The sequence below is a fragment of the Nannospalax galili genome, unplaced genomic scaffold, assembly GCF_000622305.1.
Source record: "Nannospalax galili isolate Female #2095 unplaced genomic scaffold, S.galili_v1.0 scaffold28, whole genome shotgun sequence".
Lineage (NCBI taxonomy): Eukaryota > Metazoa > Chordata > Mammalia > Rodentia > Spalacidae > Nannospalax > Nannospalax galili.
The window spans coordinates 2661636-2684403 of NW_008359594.1; the positions used below are offsets into that span (position 1 = coordinate 2661636).

The window sequence follows — 22768 nt, forward strand, 5'->3', positions numbered from 1 at the left end:
TTTTCTCCTTTAAATCAAGTCATGACACCTTCTCAGCTCAGTCCTTATTTAATTAGTGGCGTCCAGCATGTTGTGACCTAGTGCCCTCTGTTTAACCTTCACTGATAAGAGCAGGTCGAGGGGCATGTATGTTTGAATATAAAAATCAAACCAATTTTTCAAGGAAACTATATTTCCTTTTTAGCCAAAATTAATTGCTAAGTCAGTACATTGATTTGTTTCTTGAGACCACCTTCAATTGTAAAAACTGTCACTGCAAATGCAATATACAATATCACTCATCTCAAGGCCATCTGTGCCAATATGGCTTCAGAGTGAAATCAGATTCTTTGCTGGGAGGTTGGTGGTGGTAGATATTTTATCAGCCTTATTGGTATCCAGTGAAATGTTCTAATGGATGAACCGTTTGTTGCTATCACATGATAGGTTTTCAAACAAAACAAGCACACAGATCTGCGGGCTCTGATGAAGGGCAGAAAGGCACACATGGGACATTCAACATTTTTTCACTCTACATCTGCCAAGGGTCTGGGTAATCTTTTTAACTTTACTAGCTGAGTCAGTTCACATGTCCTGAGGGCCTACTATGTGCTGGCTAGCACAACACCATTATGCAATCTTGTTTGATGTTCTGTTTTGTGAGGTAGGTGTTTCTAATTTGCTTGACAGATGGGGATATGGAATCTTAAATGCTCACAAGCCTTGTCCAAGGTCATGCAATTTGTGGTGGTGGTGGTGTAACAGCTCAGTAGGGTCGGTCTGACTGTACGCCCAGGGGTCTGATGAGCATGCCTCCCTATTAAACTCTACATCCCTCTGATGCATGGAGGGAGGTGGAAGCGGGCAAACCAACACTGTCCTCACATCATTGGCTTACTCTTCTTCAGCAGCTTAGGACACTCTGATTTTGATTTTCTTCTTCAGTTCTTCTAGCCTCTTAGGGTTGTCTCAGACTATTCTTAAGTCAGACCCATGCCGAGATGTACATCTTCCTGCTTTCTACCTAAAATCTCTTTTCTTGCCCTCCTTCACTGTTCCTGCAATCTCACCTTTGGCATGCAGTTGTTTTTATAAGCTAGAACACAAGTTTCTCTGATCATGTCTATCATGAAAACAGAACTTTTCTTCTCAGGCTCACTCACTGCTATACAGTGCAAACACTTGGATATTTGAGCATCGCACACCTGATCATCAGTGGTATCTGTGTGGACAGATGAATTATTCAGATTGCTAAATAGTGTAGCAGATCATAAATGGCCTCAAATCTTTGACAGTTTTCTCACTAACAAGTGGGGCCTATGCATCTCTTTCAGTCTGTGAGAACTGTGAGTGATTTAATCAAAATAACATACTTTGGTTTTTAAAATATTTTATTATTTTTATTTTATGAGTATGAGTGTATTGCCTGCATGTATGTAAGTGCATCTCTTTCAATCTGTGAGGCTTGTGAGTGATTTAACCAATAGAATACACTTTGCTTTTTAAAATATTTTATTATTTTTATTTTATGTGTATGAGTGTGTTGCCTGCATGTATGTAAGTACATCCATGTCATGCAATGCCCATGGAGGTTAGAAGAGGGCACTGGGTCACCTGGAACTGGAGTTACAGACAGTTGTTAGCCACCATGTGGGTACTAGGATTTGAATTGGGGTCCTCTGCAAGAACAGCCAGTTCTTAACCAGCTGAGCCAGCTCTCTAGCTCTACCCTTTGCTTTTTAATTTAAAATTTTTTTTTGAGATATGGTCTCACTTGGCTGGGCTGGTCTCTAACTCAGTATATAGTTGAAGGTAGCCTTGAACTTTTATCTTCTTGTTTCCTCCTCCCAAGTTCTAGGAATATAGATGTGGACTATTTTTTTTAAAGCCCATGTTGGGTTTTAAATTATTTTTGAGGGGCTGGAGAGATGGTTTTTAGCACCCACATAGTGGTTAATAATTCCTTAACTCCACTTAACAAGTTCAAGGCCAGCTTGGGCTATATTGTGAGACCCTGTCTCAAAAATATTTTTTTTGATTCATTTATTTTTATTTTATGTGTATGAGTGTTTTACATGCCTGTATGTAAGCACACTTATGTGTACAACATCCATGGAGACCAGAAGAAGGCATAGGATCCCCTGGAACTGCAGTTATGAATGGTTGTTAGCAGCCATGTGGGTGCTGGAAACCAAACTTGGGTTCTCTTCAAGAGCAGCCTGTGCTCTTGATCACTATGCCACTGTTCCAGCCTTATCTTAGATTATCTTGGGAAAACATGGAGGACTACAGAATTAGGTTTTTGATTTTTCTAATATTATGGACCATTATGACTAAAGGTCACCCAAGAGCAGGGCCAGCTGATGTCCGTAGTGCTCCCTTGTGAGTGAGGCAGCACAGAAGGAGGACAGAAACCTGTGGTCTCCTCATAGTGACGGATGGAACTGCTGACTTAATCTAGGTGCTTGTTTATGATGTGTTATGTTTGGGGACAGTATTAATCCTAGTGAGAAGGCCCAGGAAACGAAAGCTAAGAGACAGTTTTTAGATGTTTGCTTTTTCATCGTCTTGGTAATAAGGAAATCACTTTATTTGGACCTAACTGATGGGTAGGCTTCTAGATTCCATATCCTGAGTCTTCTAATTCCTGTTGTTTCTTGATGAAATATACAGGTCTGGGTTTTCATAAAAAGCAAATGTTATATGCAACTAAAAGGAAGAATCACTGACATTTTCTGGAGCAGATCTCTCCCATTTCAGGTGTGCCTGTAAACACCCACAACTCTATACGTTATAAAACCAAGGCTAGTTCAACTGCTTTGGCAGCAGAAACACATTAATCTGATAGGAGGGATTTCTGGATAAACTAACTCTACAAAGTTGAAAATACAAGATCCAATAATACAACTTACTATCTTCCTTTTTGAACAGAATCACAGGAAGACATTAATTAAGCAACTGCACACGTGTCATCAGTTACAAAACAGAAGCGTCTCTTCCATTAGGATAGCAGAGCCCACTACCTTCATATACTTGCATCGCTATAACCTTTTCCCTCTTAGCAGAGTAATTCATCTAAATTATGGGTTCATCATCTGCCAAGTTTGTTCCTTTTTTAATGAAATCACTTGACAGTTAATAAACTGAAAGAGAAAGTCTACTCCATGGGGTTTGCTCTGTTCCAAAGGTTCAGTATTTTTGAAAATTAAATTTCCTACATGAAAAAACGTCTGTTTCTAAGCTGACAGTCTGGTATTATAGCATAAAGTCCTTTTTGTCTTTGGCTATAAAACTTAATTTATAGAGGTTTGCACAGTTAAATATAAATGCACTTTACTTTGGACACAAATCAGTTGAATCATTCATAAAGTTATATCAATCAAAATAACTGATCAATTTTGGTTCTGTTTATATAAGAAACTATTAGCTTCCTTAATATTTAAAAGTTGATGGGATGATAATACTTTATCTAAAGAATTCAAGACAGAAGGTTTATAAGAGGCAATGTGGCTTATGTTGAACTTTGGGGGTGAAGAGTTATGGGTAAACTATTTTTTAGTTCAGCTACAAATAACCTTAGACAAATTATTCACTTGCCAGCTTCTCCATCTGTAAAATGGGTACAATAATATTTTGCACGGTAGTTATGAGAATCATTAGAAAGCACAAGTGGAACATTTAATATGGTGCAAAAAATCAGTAGCTTAAAAATGGTATATATGTTTTATAATTCTACTTATAACTTAATTTCTTATGCCCCATATCCTAGAGAAGAACTTGCATCATATCTACATTAAAATATTGAATTTTGGGGGCTGGGCAGACAGCTCAGTGTCTTGCTGTATAAACTTGAGGGCCTAAGCTCAGGCCTCTAGCACCCATGTAAAATCCTGGCATGGTAATGAATGCTTGTGACTCTAGGGTTGGGAGGTGGAAAGAGGCAGACTCTAGGGCTTGCAGGCAAGCATGTCTAGTCAAAACCAGGAGCTCCAGGTTCAGTAAGAGACCCTGTTTCAAAAAACAAAGTGGAGAGCAATAGAGGAGGCCTCCTGACATTGACCTCTGGCCTCACATGCACAGGTGAGGATACCCACACACATATACACACACATAGATGCATATACACAGTGACAGACACAAACACACACATATACACAGTGAAAGATATACACACAGACACACAGACACAGACACACGCAGACATACACACAAATTAACTTTTTGTTGGTTAATACCAAGCTGAACCAAGGCTCAAGGCTCAGTACCTGAAAAGCATGCAGGTCAAGAACCGCAAAGCTGTTGAAGAAAAGTAAACTCTGAATGGCTACTTGGATGGTGTTCTGGGTATAACTCTCCTTGGGACTGGCAGTGCTGGGGTCTGAGATGGTGCCATGGAAGAGGATACAGTAGAGCATGTGTAGAACTCCAGCCAAGTCTGTGGCCTGAAGAGCAGCTGTCAACCCTGTGGGATCCTGGTGATTACTGTCGAATATGCTGTAGGACCTGACAAAGAAATATTCAACTCTTTGAGAAAAATCGAATTAAAGGATGTTAGCATTTTCATAGGTCAAATGGAAGAAGACAAGCAGACCGTTAAAAGCAAACCATCTGAGTTGTGTAATGAGGTAACAAGAAACCTCTAGGAGCAAATGCAGCGCCACCCCCCAATCCCACTTTAAGTGTACTGTGGCTTCCCTTTCCTTCCCCTGGGAGACCAGCCTGCTGCAGCAGTGGCAACTGAGCATTGTTCAGTCAGTGCTGAGGCTGCTACTGCCCTTCCCACACGTGGAAGCTTAGGATACCCCACTTTACTGAGTGCCTGGGCAAACTGCAGTCTGCGGGAACTTCTGGAACTCAGAGACCCAAAACACTGTAGTTTCATTTTCTGGATATAAAAAGGGAATCTTCTCAGGGGAGGCAGCTACCAGGAAAGCATTTGACTCCAAAAGCCTGCAATGTGTTGGCACACTGTGGTAGGACTATGCTTCAACTACTCTTTTAGGCTCTGTTCCAAAATCAAAGAGTATTAGGGGTATAGTTGTGGAGGCCAGAGTCCCCCAAACAATCAGATCGGGTCTACATAGATCATTGTAAAGTCGGATGAACCATGGAGGTATGTAGCCTTACAGATAAGCCAGAAGAGGTGATTCAGTGGTAAATGAATTCTTAAAAATCAATCAACAGTGAGGCAGCAAGCTTTTACCAAATCTGTCTCGTTTCTGAACTAAGGCACATACAAAGCATATAGAGACCAAGAGCATGCAGTCAGCACACACACAGCTGCTAAGTATTCACACTCCCCACACCTCCTGCCAGAAACAACAATGATTCCTTTCTGAGGAAACCCCTCTCCTTAACTCATAACTAATGTGCTTGATGGGGCCCTTCTTTATTTACTCTGGCTTAAAAGTGTCCATGCCTAAGGTTAAACTGTACATTTTATTTCCCCGGCTGTTGAGCATAGTTTGGAATAGCCATGTCACACTCAGAGCTAGCAGGATACAGAGGGCATATATTTTGCTAATATGCTTGGAAAGACATTCTCTCTTTTCCCTACTGGGTCTGAATCTGAGATGTTGCAAGGGTTGGAGCTGGGATAGACAGGGCTCTAACTATGGCACAAACTCTGATGTCTCTTAGTGCTGTTTCAAGTGAGTCATTTACTGCCTTTCTCCACAGAACTTGGCATCTTCCCTTGGAAGGGATGCTGCAGCTCTACACAGTGTCTTCCTTTAATCCTGTTTCATCTGTACAGTTGTCTGTGTGATATTACCTTCATGCAACAATACCCTTCTCTAGTTCTAAATATTATTAACATAGGCTTCCTCTATCACTTGTCAGCTCTTAGAGTTGAAATGGAGAATAGGAGAGGCATTAAAGATCCATGCCTATTTCATTATCTTGCCCAGAAACATTCAAGAAATGTCATCAATTAAATAAGAATCAGGTCCTGATGTAAATGCAGGAACCAGGAAAACGGAAGAAAACCAGCAAAGTAAAGGGAAAGAAGGAACCTGAGAGAGAACAGTAGGAGACAGGTGTTACTAAGGGAGGAATGTGTAAAATGGAGGTAGTTAAATGGGAGGGGGAGAAGGAGGTCTATACAAGGAACTATGGGGATAAAGGGGAAGAAGGCACTCAAGGAAGGTGGAACCATAGCAGACAGAAATTATCAAGGGAGAAATGGGGAAAATGGGGACACTCTAAATGGGAAGGGTGGGAAGGGAGGATAAGACAGGGAGAGAGAGAAAAAGGAGAGATAATGCCTAGCTAGTATAAAGAAACAAAGGGAATCGTATTAGTCCAAAAACCTACTGAAAAATTACACATACAATATCCCTACACGATTCTGTGAGTATAGCTGAAGACTATATAACAAGAAACAGTGCCAGACAGGAGAAACCTTCCTTTGAGTTGTTGGCCAGGGTAGTCCAAGAGGCTCCCAAAATTATACAGGTTATTGCCACAGTCCTTGGTTGCCTCCCAGAACTTGATGGTAAGACCCTATGGCTGAAGGCAGGATACTTCAGACACAGGATTTGGAACAATGGAACTGCAACTGACCTGGAAGCCACCTCCCCTGAAGGCTAGCTCTCATAGCTTTGGTGAGCACTACACAAGTGGGTAAGGGAGAACATCAATCAATGGTCCAACCCCAGCTTCAGGGCCTAAAAACTGCATCAATGACCAGTACAGCAAATAATATTGGCGGAGTAGTGGCACTTCTATCTTGGGGGTAATTAGCAGCTACCTAATTGGACTTAAAGTCCACTCAGTGGGAAGAAAGTCAGGTGTGATACTGTAAACCTAGCCAAATAAACACAGCCGGAGGGGTCACAGATCTTAGAGAAAACCCCAAGGCTGTCACATCCCTGGACAAAAGTAATTTCTTACTATGTGCAAAATATGGAGCCTTAAAATTTACAGAATGTGGGCCCTTGGACAGGTCTTCTATATTAAAATCCACCACCCAGGGCTCGGACCACTGCAGAAGAGGGGGTGGAAAAGTTGTAAGAACCAGGGAGGAGGTGCAGGACCATCCAGAAACAGAGTTCTACAGGCTCCTGGAACTCTTCTCATATAGCAATGGTGTCAGCATGCACAAGACCCATGCAAACTCAAGAAGACAAAAACCTAGCACGGAATTGTGGAAATGGACAGCAGGCCCCAATCTTAAGAATTTTGTGTGTGTGTGTGTGTGTGTGTGTGTGTGTGTGTGTGTGTGTGTTTTGAAGAATTATTGGCAGCTGATTACTCCTGGGTGAGGAAGAGCTAATTTTCTTAAAGGGGGAGACTCTAGATAGGCTGACTAGACTTCAGTGGATGAACTAGCACTGAGGGACAACTGGGGGATACTAACTTCACATGATAGACCTTAACACAAATGACAGAATGTATGAATTCCACTTGGGGGGGTGCTAAGAGAGGGGGGCAATGGGGAAGGGGTATAAAGGTAAGATGTTCTGTATGAAATACACAAAAATTCAATTAAAAATGTCTCTAAAAAAATAAGAACCAGGAGGATTGGTTGATGAGTTTCTAGTGCCTTTTCTACTTTTCCCAATTCATAATTTATTTTCCCCAAAGGGATCATTTTATTCATTTCAATTTGGTAGTTGCATCAAAGTAGAGTTCTATTCCTAACTCTAGTCACCATTTATGTCCTGAGTGTCTTCTGTTTCTGATACTGCTAAGAATAAAACCATGTACATGACATCCTCATGTACCTTGTTCTATGCCATGAAAGAAGCTCTCATGAAACACTATTATCTCATGCATGGGGTGGAATCTTCTATGGACTTCAGAGTTTGCCTCATCTCCTTCCTGTTTTCATAATAGGGAGGGAAGGTGCTGCTCTTCTCATGCACACAAAGCAACTAAGACCTAAAGCAGATCAAGTGAGCTGCTGAGCCTCACACAGACTTGTGAGCAGCAGAGGTGTGTGGGGTTCTGCACAGCACTTGTCATTTGTGTCTAAGGATCAAATAGGAAAAACCTCTTATTTCTTTTTTGCCTTTTCTTTAGTCAAAATTTGCAATTAACCAGATATTGATGATGCATGTACACACTACAATACAGTTTTGTGTCATCAGAAGAATTTTTTTTGGTCTTAAGGTTACTCAATAATAACACAAGTTTAAGAAAAGGCATTTAATTGATTATAGGCATATTTGGACATTTTCACAAACTTGTTAGCTATTATCAGTTCATTCTTCCTTCTATTACTGTCAAAAGAATTAGGGGTCAGACCCTAACTACAGATACGAGAAGAGATTAATGTGTCTGCAGTTATATAGTTGCAAAAAGAGACCTGTGTTTGTATGAAACTGCCTTTTCAAACCAGACAACTCAGAAGACATTTTCCCTAAAGCTAATTTCTTACAGGTTTTCAGACCCATGAGGATGAGTGACACAACTCCTGGTGACAAGAATTTTACTTCCTGAGACTCAGAATGCCGACTTCCCCTCACTGTGCCTGCTGCTTTTCAACAGATTATTAGCATATCTACAGATATTCAGGAATATAGGTCCATCACTAAAAATACTATAATAATCTAAGGAAGTATTAAATGACGTGAACCCACTATTTCCTCTTCCAAAGAGTAAATGCAAAGGTCCATTTCCCAAATCCCAAAGGTCATCGTAATAGCTCTTCTCTTGTACCATTGTTTAGGAAATCACTAACTTGAAAGATTATAAAACACAGCCTCACATTTTTGCAAAAATTTTCTGAAGGAAATAACAGTGCTGCCTGAGGAAAATCAACTAAGCATTTAAGAACTCAGATGTGAAAATGGTTCAAAATGCATTTAATATTTGCTTTAAGGAAAAGGAAAAGTATATTCCTCTTAAAGGGAGCTAATGGGATATAAAAGGCCTGGGAAGGCTTGTGTATGGCTCTTTGCTTCCATGAGACTAATGCAGACTGGAAAGGATTTTAGGTAATTTTGACTTAAAAATGTTCAAACTGTATTTATTTATTTATTTATTTTTATTTATTTATTTATTTATGTGTGTATACATGTGCACATGTACCACACAATGCGGAGGCTGAAGGACAACTCGTGGGTGTCAGATCTTTCCTTCCACCATGTGGGTACCAGGGATCAAGCTCAGGTTGTCTGGCTTGGTGGCAAGCACCTTTACCTGCTGAGCCATCTCATTGGCCCTATGTTTACTTTTGACTTAACCTGAGCCTGAATACAGATAATTTGCCCATGAACAGGCTACTGGCTCCTGCTAGGTCTTAACTGTCAGTTATAATCATTTAAAATTTAAGTGTTTATAATAAAGAGGTAAAGGGCTTTATTCATATCAATCATGAGTTATAAAGTTTTCTTTAAAAAATACATGGGATGGGCTGGAAAGAAAGCTTTGTGATTAAGAGCACTTGCTGCTCTTGCAGAGGACCCAGGTTCAGTAGTCAGCACTGACATCAGGCAGCCTACAATCACCTGTACCTCCAGTTCCAGGGATTCTGACACCCTCTTCTAGTCTCCACAGCACTGTATGAATGTGATGCACATGAAGACATGGAGGCACAGATACACGCATATACACATAAATAAAAATAAGTAAAATTTAAAAATTTATAAATTAAAAAAATATGATATAAAAATCATATATGAAATTTTGTATACTATACTCCAAGACACTCTTAATGTTTCCTTGCCTTTCCCAGCTTCTAGAGCACCTGCATCCCCCTCTGCCCAAGGCTGGCACATACATCTTCCCATCTCTCTGACACTATTTTCCTGCTCCTTCTTTTACTTAAAAACCCCTTGTGAGTACTTGGGTCCACCTATATGATCTAGGTTAATATCATTTTAGGATTCTTATGTTACATCTGCAAAATCCCTTTTGCTGTAACAGTCATGGGTTCTGGGGATTAGGACACAGATATCTTTGGAGGAGCATTATTCTACCTGCCATAGTGGGCCTATTCATTCATGATTCATTCACTAACAAATACTTTCATCAAGACTATTCCAGGTATTGGAATCACCAGTTTAGTGCAAGAAGACAGAAATAAGCTAGTAAACACATGACACGTAACATACAGTATGTCAGATGTGGTGTTATAGAAAAGTAGGAGATATGGCTAGGAAATGAAGCAGTAGGGTGTGTGTGTGTGTGTGTGTGTGTGTGTGTGTGTGTGTGTGTGTGAGATGCTTTTCGAAGAATGGCTAAGGGAAGCCCTTTATAACGCATCATTTAAGCTGAATTCTATAGAAGATAAAATAAGTAGAATCTGGGGGAAATATGTTTCAGGTAGAGGAACAGCAAATTCCAAAGCCTGGATCCAAGAGTGAACATGACACATTCAGGACAATTAAAAAATGAGAACATTAAGGTAGGGAGCAACTCTGATACCCAAGAGAATTTCCAAAGTACCAAATTATAAATTTCAGCTGAACTCAGAGGAACTTCTAAGAAGGGAACTGCTTAGCATTAATTACCTGGAAAAGACTAAAGAAAATGGAACTTCCTGGAAATGGAAGTTACAAGGCCACTTGCTAAGATGACACCTAGGGCTCTGGCCAAGGTCTAAGCCTAGGAAGTTGGGGGAGTAAAGAGCAACAGGCTCAGCAGTCTTGGGAAAAGTGGAGGTGACTGGGAAGGGCAAGGAGAAGTCTCCAATGGCAGAAGGCAGCTCTGAGGGACCGACAATAGGACCCGCTCCTAGATCTGGGAAGTATAGGATAGGCCTGTGGTTCAGCAATGCCTTGCAGTGGCAATACTCTGACCTCTCTAGTTTCAGCTATTTCACACTGAAAACAGCAAAGGGCCTGTGCTGAAGCATAGGGTTTGGCTAGTCTAAAATATAATCTAGACCTTTCTTGTCTTTCTCATTTCCAGTTGGGCTGGAGGGGCTCTACCATAGGCTCTGCTGTCTTGCTAATTAAAGGATGAGTAATTGGGAAGAAAACCTGTCCCACTGGGGGCTCTGTGATGACTGTAGCACCCTCCTAACAGATCTTTCTGGTTCCTATTTATGCATTTACATTACTTTCCCCCAAATGGTTTCTCATCACATTTAGAGTCAAATCCAAATTTCTACTTTCTGTCCTAATCTGTGTTCATTTTCTGGCCTTTACTTCATCTCCTATCACTTTCTTGCTCATCAAATCAAATCTGCAGCGACCAGTTTTGTTTCTGGAACACAGCAACTCAGGGTCTTGTCATTCTTTCAACCAGAATATTCTTCCCTTGGATCTTTTCATGGTTGGTCCTCCTAAGCTATAATGTGATCACCCAGAGAAGCCTCCTCTGACCGCTCCCTATCCAGATGCCCCTGACAATCACTCTGGCCTTCTCAACTTGCTTTATTTTCTCATGTCACATATCACTAAAATCACTCTGTTTATTGTCTCCCTACTTCTATTAGAAAATAAACTCCATAAGAGCAGCATCTTACACATCAGTGGATCCCCAATATCTTGACAAATGCTTGGCACACAACAAATTGTAAATAATCATGAGAAAATATGTGCCAAAGGAATGGAAGAAAAGTGGAGTTGATCTTAGCAAGCAAGGTTTGCCAAAGGAATCATGGCCTTGGATGTCTTGTCCTTACCTTAGAAAGAAGACATGAGAGGAGAGCAGCTCTTCTTCCTGTGTGAAGAGTAGGCTCAATGGGGTCCTGGCATAGGCCAATGGTGTACTTGGTACTTACTAAGCCAATGAAAAGCTATTTTTCTGAGACCTTATTTTGTTTCTAGTCTGATGCTAGATGTCTGAAGGTAAGCTGTTAGAATTTTTGGTTTCTTTCCTGGGGAAAATCTTGTAACTGAAAACATAAAACTATAATACAGGTCAAGAGAACTAGTGAGCTGGAAATAGATGAGTATAAAGTAAGAGGTACAAAATGTGTGTTCCATCTCACATTTCTGAGGCAGGCATCTCTTGGACTGAATCAACTGGATTGGATTAGATTCTGGGAGAGAGAAGTAAAAAATGACTGTGGTTTAGGGTCTCAATGTCTGGTTGGATGACTGAAGTCACAAGAAGAATAAGGCAGTGAGGAGGAAGAATAGCCTACTTTAGGTGAAAGTCAATTATTTGACACAATAAATTTAAGTTCTTGATAGAAACTTCCAGCAGGAATTCCAAGAGGAAATGCCTGTCAGTGGCATGTTCTGAAGAGAGTTTGTCCCTTAACCCTATTTGTTCTGTCTTGATTTATTTTCTTCCTGTTTTATTTTGATTTTTAAAAATTACTCAAGAGACTTTATTGAACATGCCTTTGTTCTAATTTTCTACTGTTTTTCAATAAAATGCTTATAAGGTAGGGGTAGACTATAATAGTTATATACATAAAAATAGCACCTTGGGCAAGAAGTCAAGAGTAACAAAAAGTGTCCAAACACGTGAGAGAAGAATTATCAATTCATTTTTATATGTGAGTGTGAGTGAATGAACATGGAAAGATGAAGAATCTACCAAAGATCACAAAACTGGGAAAATTGATGCCTCAGCCCATGCTTTTTAACACACACACACACACACACACACACACACACACACACACACACGGGTTTTCTTCCTGAGATTCTGCCCCCTCACACTCCAGTCTGTAGGAATCCAAGAACTGGTCATAGACTTCTGCCCAAAGCCTGGTGAGCCTCCTTGTGTATTAAGGATCCTGCCTCATCATTCCTTATCATCGATGTAACTGCAAGTCAGTAGAAACTGCCCCTGAACTTTGGTTCTGCAAACCAAAGGGCCCAGCCAGTCTCGTTTCTCTAGCATAGTGCCTTCTTCATAGTAGGCTCTTAATTTGAACAGTACCAATGAACTGTCATCTTTCTTCCCCAATACGACAACTAGGGCTTTATATACAACCAGCTGGGATACATCTTTCAGAAGTATGCACTAGTATTGCCTAGTCGTGAGTATATAGACAGTTCAGAAGTTTCTGTTTCTGAAGGATATAGATAGTCATTCCTCCTTACCACTCTAGAGGTTGTTATGGTCCCCTGGACCATGTAAGTATGACTGCTGAATGTTGGAGACATATAACCACATGGAGCACTTAATCCAGGGTGCATAAAAGATGTTCAACTACTGTGACTTCTCTTAGTTCCACTTGCCTAAATCTAATATAGTCTCTTCAGTGCTTATCTCCCAATGCCAGTAAGCCTTTTGACCAACCATTTGGACAACAAAAGATTTAGGAGGTAACAGAGATGATGCCAAGAGATAGTGTGACAGCAGCAAACAAGAAACTGTAGAAAACATAAGACAGCTGAGAGTAAGATATCACTGATCTTTGAGGAGGCTGGAATATGGTTCTATAAACAAAAGAAAACAAACAAAACCCCACAGCAATAGTCATGGCTTCCTCGTGTTCCTCTACACTCTTCATATTCCCCACAAGAAGCCAAGTCTGTATCTCCCCACTTTGAACCAGTGCAGGACCACCTGACTGCAGTGGAGGTGATGTTGTGTTACTCCCAAAGCAAGGTCATAAAAGTAGTATGGTTTCAAAGCAAAAGAAACAACCAACTGAGTGAAGAGGAAACCTACAGAATGGGAGAAAATCTTCATTAGCTATTTATCTGACAGAGGATTAATATCCAGACTATACAAACAACTCAAAAAACAACAAGAAGCAAGAAAACAAATGACCCAATTAAAAATGTCCATGTCCTATGGATTTGACTAGACCTCTCAAAAGAAGAAATACAATGGCTAAGAAACACCTTAAAAGGCATTCCTAGCCATAGTTTGAGGCCTATACTAATGTGGTCAGAGGGGCTTAAAGGACAGTTTTTTCCCCTTGGCCTCCAAGGTTGACTAAGTTCCCAGGGACTATGGAACATCTCTCAAAATGTCCTGTAACTGTGGTGACTCACCTGTCCTCTTGTTCAGGGAGGACACGGAGACCCCATGAGATGGACTTTGAACCAGTGTCCAGTCTACAAGGAAGAAGGTCAAATCAGAGGAAACATCTCATTCACGCTTCCAAGTGAAGGCAGACATGGTCGAGCAGGACCTTTGACTTATCTTCACATAGATGGAACTGGTAAAAGAAAGGAGCATGGAAGAAGCCAGAGTGGTCTGTGTCCTGACTCCCCATCCTCAAGTTGGGTAACCTCTTCAGAGGATGGTGTGATAAGAATAGGAGGTAAGTACTGGCTAGGCAGTTAGGGTAAAAAGACCCCAAAGAAAAGTAGCCAGTTTCTTGGCTAAAAGTCACAATGTCCTTGGGCCTAAACGCCAAAACTGTTGAAAATATTTGGGAGCTTTTATCTAACCTTTAAATGATTTTAGGGTTACCTCTTCAGAGGGGGGGAATGTTAGAGTAGCCAAAAGCCCCATTAAAAAAATCAAAGAAGAAGAAAGAGTACATGAAGTTATCAGAAAAAAGTGATAGGGAGATATGGGACGAGTTGGAGGGGAGGGAATGGGCATGGATTTGATTAAAACACCTTATATGAATGTATGAAATTCTCAATAAATTAAAAAAAAAAAGAGTTCAACATCTTTAGTAATTAAGGAAATGCAAATCAAAACCACTTTAATTTCATTTAGGTCTCTTCTGCCCCCACCTCCCTTTGCATCTCTAGGGGCCCAGACCCACAGCTTCCTGGGGCCAGCAGCTCTCTTGGGTAAGTCTGGTGGCACCCACTGTGCCATGACTCACCCAGCCTCAATCACCCTCCCAGTTCCCCCACCCCATCCATACTCCTACCAGGGGGGCTGGCACATTTCTTGTCTTGGTAGCCCAGACCTCTGGACTGACCTCTTGGCCCAAATTCCCCACTGCTTCCTGATCTTTTGGATCCAAATCAACCCAATTCCTCCCTCTAGTCCCTGGGATCCCTCCGGGCCTCTTCCATCCCCATCTCCCTTTGCATCTCTGGGCAGTCCAGCCCTCAAACGCCTGAGGCCAGCACCTTTCCTGGAGGGATCCAGGCCTTAGAAAGCCTGAGAGCATCTGATCCTGTAACTTTGGTGAGTCGCCTTTCCTTTTGATCAAGGAGGCCATGGAGACCCCAGCAAATGGACTTGAACCAGTGTCCGGTCTACAAAGAGGAGGGTAAACACAGAGGAAACATTTCCTCCATGCTTCCAAGTAAAGCCAGCCACAATCAAGCTGGACCTTTGACTTACCTTCACATAAATGGAACTGGTAAAAGAAAGGAGCCAGGGGCTCCTCCCAAGTCCATGTGACCCCTGAGGAACAGATCCTCAAACAACCTTAAGAGTAAAAATAAATTGGTTTATCTGGGCCAACTGTATGGTCTTAAACACCCAAAAGGAAAGTATAACCAAAGATTAAAGGGATCAATATAATTCTTTAAGAGTCCATGTGTATAGCTAAAAGCTACATAACAAGAAATAATGCCAGGCAGGAGATGTCTTCCTTTGAGTTGTTGGGCAGCGTGGCCCAAGAGACTCCCAGATGGTAACCCAGCATAGAGCTGGGAAAAATGAACAGCAGACCCTGATCTTATCTAAGGGAATGTTGGCAACTGACTGCTGCTGGATGAGGAAGAGCTGATCTTCCTAAAACAAGGAACTCTAGATAGGCTGACTAGATTCAGCAGATGGACAAGCACTGGGGAACAGCTGGGGGCGCCGCCAACACAGTGGACAGTAACAGGGATTACAGAGTATATGGGTTGGTGGGGGCGGTGGGGGAGGCTATGGGAGGGTGCCATTTGGGATGTGGATATATAGATGAATAAGATTGTTTGGGATGTTCTGCATGAAATACACAAAAATCAACAAATTTTTAAAAATGAATTATATTTGAGGAAGAAGCATAAAAATTTGCTTCATGTTAACTAGTAGAGGTGAAAAACAATACTACTGGAATCTACCTGATAATTTTATATCCATGCTCAGGTGCCAAAGATCTCAGAAAGTAACCGACTGTGTCTAGTTGTAATCAGATACACAGAGGTTAGAGACATATGTGCAAACATCTAAGTGTTAGTAGCATTAAAAATAAGTTTTTCTGTACAAAACAGTATATTTTATAATGAAATGGAGACCTTTTTAAAAGGCTAAAACCTCATTCAATTTTATGTCTTATAGAGTTCATACTGAGATCAATATTGTATAACTATTAATTCAACTGTGAACCTAAAAATTTACAGCCAATTTTGAAAGAGACACATCTTTGCTCTGGAAATTGTTATTGAATATGTTAATGTCGTAATGAAATGTTTCCTCTAATCATGAGGTTATTAAATAAATAAATAATAATAATAAAAAGATTTCATTTAACCCCAGTCAGAATGGCTAAGAGAGAACAAATGACACCAAATGCTGGAAAAGATGTGGGTAAAGGGGAACCCTCGTCCACTGTTGGTGGGATTTCAAACTAGTGCAACTGCTGTGGACATCAGTATGGAGAACTCTCAAAAAGCTAAAAATAAATATACCATATAACCTGGTCATACCACTCCTTGGTATATACCCAATGGACTCAATCTACTGCAGAGATACTTGCACAGCCATGATTGCTGCTCTTTTCACAATAGCTAAGAAATGGACATAAATGTCCCTCAATTGATGAATGGATAATGAAAATATGATACACTTACACAATGGAGTTAGCAGTAAAGAAAGACAAATCATGAAATTTGCAGGTAAATAGATGTAACTACAAACTGAAGTAACACAGACTCAGAAAAACAAGTGACATATATTGTCTCTCATTTGTGGATCTCAGTTTCAAATCCCTAAATGAGAGTATATACCCTAATGTAACTGTAGGAGCCAGGAAATGAAAATGAACCATGGGAACAAAGGTGAAGTAGGAGCTCAAGAGAGGGGGACAGTAGGAGACAGGTATTATCAAGGAGGAAATAGGGAAAAGAGGGATACTGTAACTGGGGATGGAGTAGGGAGGGTTATACAGGGGAGTGAGAGGAGAGATAAATAATGCTTAGATGGTATGAAAAATCAGAGGGAAATGGATTAGTCCGGAGTCCTACAGAAAAATGCACATACAATAAATATGAGTGCATGTGTATAGCTGAAGGCTATATAACAAAAACCACAGTGCTGGGCAGGAGACACCTCCCTTCAAGTTGTTGGTCAGGGTAGTCCAAGAGACTCCCAAAATAACATAGGCTATTGCCATGGCCTTTGATTGCTACCCAGAGCTTGAAAGTAAGGCCCTTTTGCTGAAGATAGGACACAGTTTGGACACAGGACTTGGAGTAATCGAGCTGGAACTGACCTGTAAGCCTCCTCCCTGAAGATTAGCTCTCATAGTATCAGAAGATACTATACAAGTTGCCAACGGAGAAAAACCAATCAAATGTTCCTATTCAGACATGAAGCTTAATACACAAAATGACTGGTTCAGCAAACTATCATTATTGGTGCAGTGATGGCACTTTTTATCTCGGGAGTAATCAACGGCCTCTAACTGGAATTAAGGCCCACTCAATGGGAGGAAATTCATGTGCCGTACTGTAAACACAGCCAAATACACATGGCTAGAGTGATAATAGATCCAAGAGTAAAACCTACTTTTGTCATATCCATAGACAAACATTAACTTCTTACTTTATTCTAAATCTGCACCCTCACATTTACAAATAGGTGTACCTCTCACCCCTCATCAAAGAAGCTTCTTTTTGTAACAGATGGAGACTGTTACAGAATTCCAGAACTGGTCAAATGCAGAGAAATAGTGTCTGTGAGACACTTAACCCTAAGTAACACATCTTCAATGCAACCTCTACACTTAGGATACATGCACCAGAGAAGTTATGTAGCAGATGATGATTAACACAGAGACCTACAATTAGCCAATGTGTAGAGAACAAGAGGTCACAAAGTACTTATCCCTGAATAGGATGGTTATTTCAAAACTCTGCCTCCCAAGGCTCAAGAACTGTTGCAGAAGAGGAGGCAGAAAGATTGTAAGAGTCAGAGGGGGTGGATGACCACAAGGAAACAGAGTTTTCCAGACAGCTGGCCATTTACTCATATAAACTCATAGCAATGATGACAGCATGCACAGGTCCTATGCAAAATCAGACCAGACAATATCCCGGCATAGACATGGGTAAGAAATCTGAACCTAACTTAAGGCACTTTTAACAACTGATGGCTGCTGGAAGGAGGAAAGACAGTGTCTTACAAGGTTGGGACTCTTGGTGGGCCCAGTGAATGGGCCCACACTGAAGGATATTGGGGGACACAAATCATACTCTATAGGCCATATATATATAATTATTAAATTTGGCAGGGGACAGTGGGGGGAGGTGGGAAAAGGGGAGGGGATCTAAATGCTATCAAACTATATTGTATGAAAAGTGCAAAAATTCAATAAAAATGCAAAAAAATTAAAAGAATGAAACAAACAAAAAGTGGCATGGATTAAAGCTGCTCTTTCACTATCAGGAAGGTTGTTCTTAGAACTTGGCTATCATGCAAAGAAGGTCAAATTCACCATGCAAAGATTCCACACCAGAAAATCCTTAGCTGGCATTAAGCAAAGACATGTATTAGTTAAATACTCAGATGATCCCAGCCTCTGTCTTTCAAGTCTTCTGAGGCAGGCATTAACTCACCCTTCTTGGTACCTTCACAGAATTCCTGACCTTCAGAGTCTGTGAGTACTATGTTTTATGCCATGCAATTTTGGGGTAATTTGTTAGACAGCCTTAGTAACTGGCTGGGGAGAAGAAAAGCAAAGGAAAATGTGAGACCCCAGACATTTGGGGAAAAGGACAGGGTGTGATGGTTTGAATGAGAAATGTCCTCCACAGGCTCAGGTATTGAACACTTTGCCCCCAGTTGGTGGTGCTGTTTTGGGGAGGTCATGGAATCTTTAGGTGATGTAGCCTTGCTGGAGGAAGTGTGTCACTGAGGGCGGGCTTTGCAAATTCCTAGTCTTGCCTCACTTCCAGTTTCCTCTCTCTACTTCCTGTTTGCTGTTGAAGATGTGAGCTCTCAGCTTCTTGCTCCTGCTGCCATGCCTGCTACTGCCTGCCATGCCTCCCCAGTATGATGGACTTATCCCTCTGGAACCATAAGCCAAAATAAACTTCCACACGTCTCTTCTGATTGTGGCATTTTACCGTAGAAATAGAAAAATACAAAGATTATTAATGACACTACTGCTACCACCATATCTTAGGAAACAAGAGTTTATAAAATCTTTTTACATATGAACCTTATAATGATCTGGGAGGCATTAAAATCACCACCGTGTATATGTCAAAGTTCAACTAAAGTACTGTATTCATTATTTATATTTTTCTGCTTTGATTGTCTTTCCTTATGCTACTTTCTTGGTCTACCTTTTCCTCAACTCTAAACGTTCTTATCTTTTCCATTTTTTAGGGTCCAGGCTAAATTTTGCTACTCCAGAAAATAGCTAATCCTTATAAACAACTAAGAACTTTATTGATGAGGATGACGACAGTGGCCAACATTTATTAAGCATTTACATGTGCCAGACACCCTGTGAAGTGCTTTTATGTACTACACTCTAACTTTGTTATCATTGGCCTGTGCCAAGGATATTTGCTTTTCTTCCTAATTTACCAGGTCCTTGATGACACAATACAAATCCTGAGTTATTTCTGCTTTCTCCCAAGCTTAGCACAGGACCTGGCATAGAGTAAGTGCTACATAAATATTTGTTTCAATGAATGAATGAATAGGTAGGGAGGCAGAATTAAAGTTTATCTTTGTTTGAACAAATGGTTTGGAAGCATCCTCAAGTACTTGAGAAGCACTCATTTATATTCACATAATCAATGGGCTAAATTATAAATCATTCTTACCCTTTTTTGACACAGGCTTCCAGACTTTGGCTAGAAAACATTTTGTTGGTGTAGTTTATGGATATGAAAATGAAAAATAAATACATGTAATGATAAACTTCCTTTTTAAAAAAATATTTTAAAATTCAGGAGTCTTGTCCAACCAATCAGAATGAGCCAGGTTTTACAAGCATTTCTCTCTGTGTAGCTGAAAGGCTTGCAAGAATTATAATATATTTGTTTACTTTACCATAGATCCACTATGTCTTAACCCTCTTGCCAAGCACAGTTATGAACACAGTGACAACAGATTAAGTCAAAAGCTTGTGTTGACTGCAATTTATAATCACTCGTTACTTTTTTGATCCTATTAGTTCTGCTACGGAGTCAGTTCCTTAAAGTAGACTCTGAGCCTCAGCTGATTAGGGATTAGCGATGCTGCGCTGAGATTTGAAAACTATCCTTTTCTTTTTTACCTCTTGTAAGGCCAAGAATGGAAAACTAATAACAGTAAAAGTCAATAAAATAAGCATTTCTGAAAATCCTATTATAAATGGTTCAATACTTGTGAGTAAGAATTATAGTTTGTGAACAACTCCCATCTTAAAGTTTTGTAGTAATCCTAAACTAAAACCAATCCTTTCATCAGAGGATCACATTTTCACTTTTTACTTAAAGAAATGCAAGTTCATTGTTCAAAACCAAGCCTGGTGTAGAAGTCTTGGCCCATGCTTTTCTGCTTTTCTTCTCCACACAGAAGCAGCACAGATTAACAGCATGAATTCTGACACCCAAATTGTCTTTCAGAACACCTAGGTAAAAATGAGAAGATTAAGGGCAATAGCTAAAGAGTGCAAAGTTGGGCTGCCGGTAATATCTTATACAAAGGCCGGCCTCAGGCAGAGACAGCAGAGTGTTTACTCAAAGCCTATGCTATCAATTAGTCTGCTTAATTATCTTGGGCTCTGCCAACTCAGGAGGTAATTTTTAAGGCCTCCTCTGTGGCTCTTCTTTGTCTTTTATTCCGGCTACTCACAAAAGGGCTTTACAGACAAGCCTTCCTCGACATTCTGGCTCTGGCTGGTCTCTGGTAGCCAAAACAGGCATTACATGAATTATTACAATAAAGCAAAATGATAGGTATTTCTTTTAAGACCTGGCTGTGAGATAGCACAGAAACTCTAAGGCATAAAAAAAATATTCTGGGATGGGTCACGGTAGTTTATAGTTTAGAAATACAATTTCTATGAAGACATGGGAAGCAATGCAAAATGATCTGTAAATACTAGATGTAAACAAATGAAGAGTAGGATGAAACTTCAGTGTGGGTCCTTTGGTATTCAGGAAATGCTGGGAGACTGAAGGAGGAGAGGAAGAGTAATCAGGGGTCCCTTTCTGCACTTTTTTAAAGAGTAGCAGCTTGCACTGATACTGCGAGAATTTCCTAGGTAGATTACATTTCACAAAACTACCCAGATATATTTTTACCTTCCAGAATAATCTGCTTTTGTAACAAGTCCTAGTGAAAGAAATTTACTAATGAGTCAAGGTTGGAGAATGGAATTATATTGGAGAAAATTTATTAAGAATTATTAAAAACCAGGGATGGCGTGAGAGTGCCTGATCTGGCCTCCACCTGGTGTAGGGGCTAAGAACTCAGCAGACTGCCTGAGAGTACCAAAAATCAGGCCTCCCCTTAGTAAACTTCCCAAATTGTGCTGTGAGGACCCACTAATAGGGATCCATACACTGGAAAAAAGCCTGAGTGTACCTGACTCATGCTTGACTCTGGCCTCTGTGGCAGCTCCTAAGTAGCTGATCTGAAGTTGTAAGTTCCCTCCAAAATAAAATCTGAGAGAACCTGAAACCTAGACCAACCAGCTTCACATGTCCAATGAGAAAACAACCAAGGCAGACCAATAATACAAACAGAAGCAAACTTCAACTCAACAAAAGAAGGCTTGAGTTTCATATCAGAATCACAAACAACAAAAGAAATCCACATGCCAAAATCACAATGGAAAAATAATAACATGGAAAACCAAAACAGCATGTTCCCACCAAACTCCACTAGTCCCGTAGAAGAGTTCTACAAGGAGAACCCCCTAGAGATAATCCAGGACACAGAATTTAAAAGAACAATCACCAATATGATCAAGAAATTCAAGAAATTTAAAGAACACACAAACAAATCAAAGAACTAAAAGAAGATAGGGATAAACTTCTCACTGAATTTTCAGAAGAGATAGAAACATTGAAGAAAACTCAGGCTGAAATGAAGAAGGAAGTGAAAAATTCAATAATCCAATTTGAAACAACAGGAGAAAGTCTCACCAATAGAATGAATGAAATGGAAAACAGAATATCAAGACTAGATGATAAAGTTGAAGAATTGGACTGCTCAAACAAAGATTATGAAAAATTTAAAACACAGGAATGGGATATGCAGGAGATGTGGGACACCATGAAAAGACCAAATCTACATATCATATAGGCATAGAGAAAGGAGACAAATCTCAGATTAACGGTATTGACCAGCTCTTAAACAGGACTGTAGAAGAGAATTTCCTGAAATTAAGGAAAGATATTCCCATACAAATACAAAAAGCACATAGAACACCAAAAAGACAGGACCTGAAAAGAAGCTCCCCATGGTATATCATAATAAAAACACTACATGTACAGAACAAAGAGAATACTGAAAGCTGCAAAAGAAAAACAACTCACATATAAAGGAAAACCCATCAGAATTACAGCTGACTTACCAATGAAAACTATGAAAGCCAGAAGAGCCTGGACCATGGTATTTTCAGTTCTAAATGATCATAGATGCCAACCCAGAATACTTTACCCAGCAAAAATGTCTGTGACTAGTAATAATCAGATACATAGAGGTTAGAGACATGTGCACATCTAAGTGTTAGTAGCATTAAAAATGTAGGAAACAGCATATTTTAAAATGAAATGGAGATCTTCTTTAAAGGGTAAAAACTCATTCAATTTTATGTCTTACAGGGTTTATACTGAGTTCAATACTGTAG

The 22768-nt window shown here is 40.2% G+C and overlaps 1 protein-coding gene across 5 annotated transcripts in view; it reads right to left on the minus strand.

Annotated features, from left to right (window-relative positions):
* Scaper (S-phase cyclin A associated protein in the ER) overlaps positions 1-22768 on the minus strand; it is a 477644-nt gene that overhangs the window by 38821 nt on the left and 416055 nt on the right. For all 5 annotated transcript variants that reach the window (XM_029558805.1, XM_008823432.2, XM_017795678.2 and 2 more), the window contains one exon: positions 4245-4482. In XM_029558805.1, the coding sequence (XP_029414665.1) occupies positions 4245-4482 (238 nt within the window). The remainder of the gene's footprint in view (positions 1-4244; positions 4483-22768) is intronic.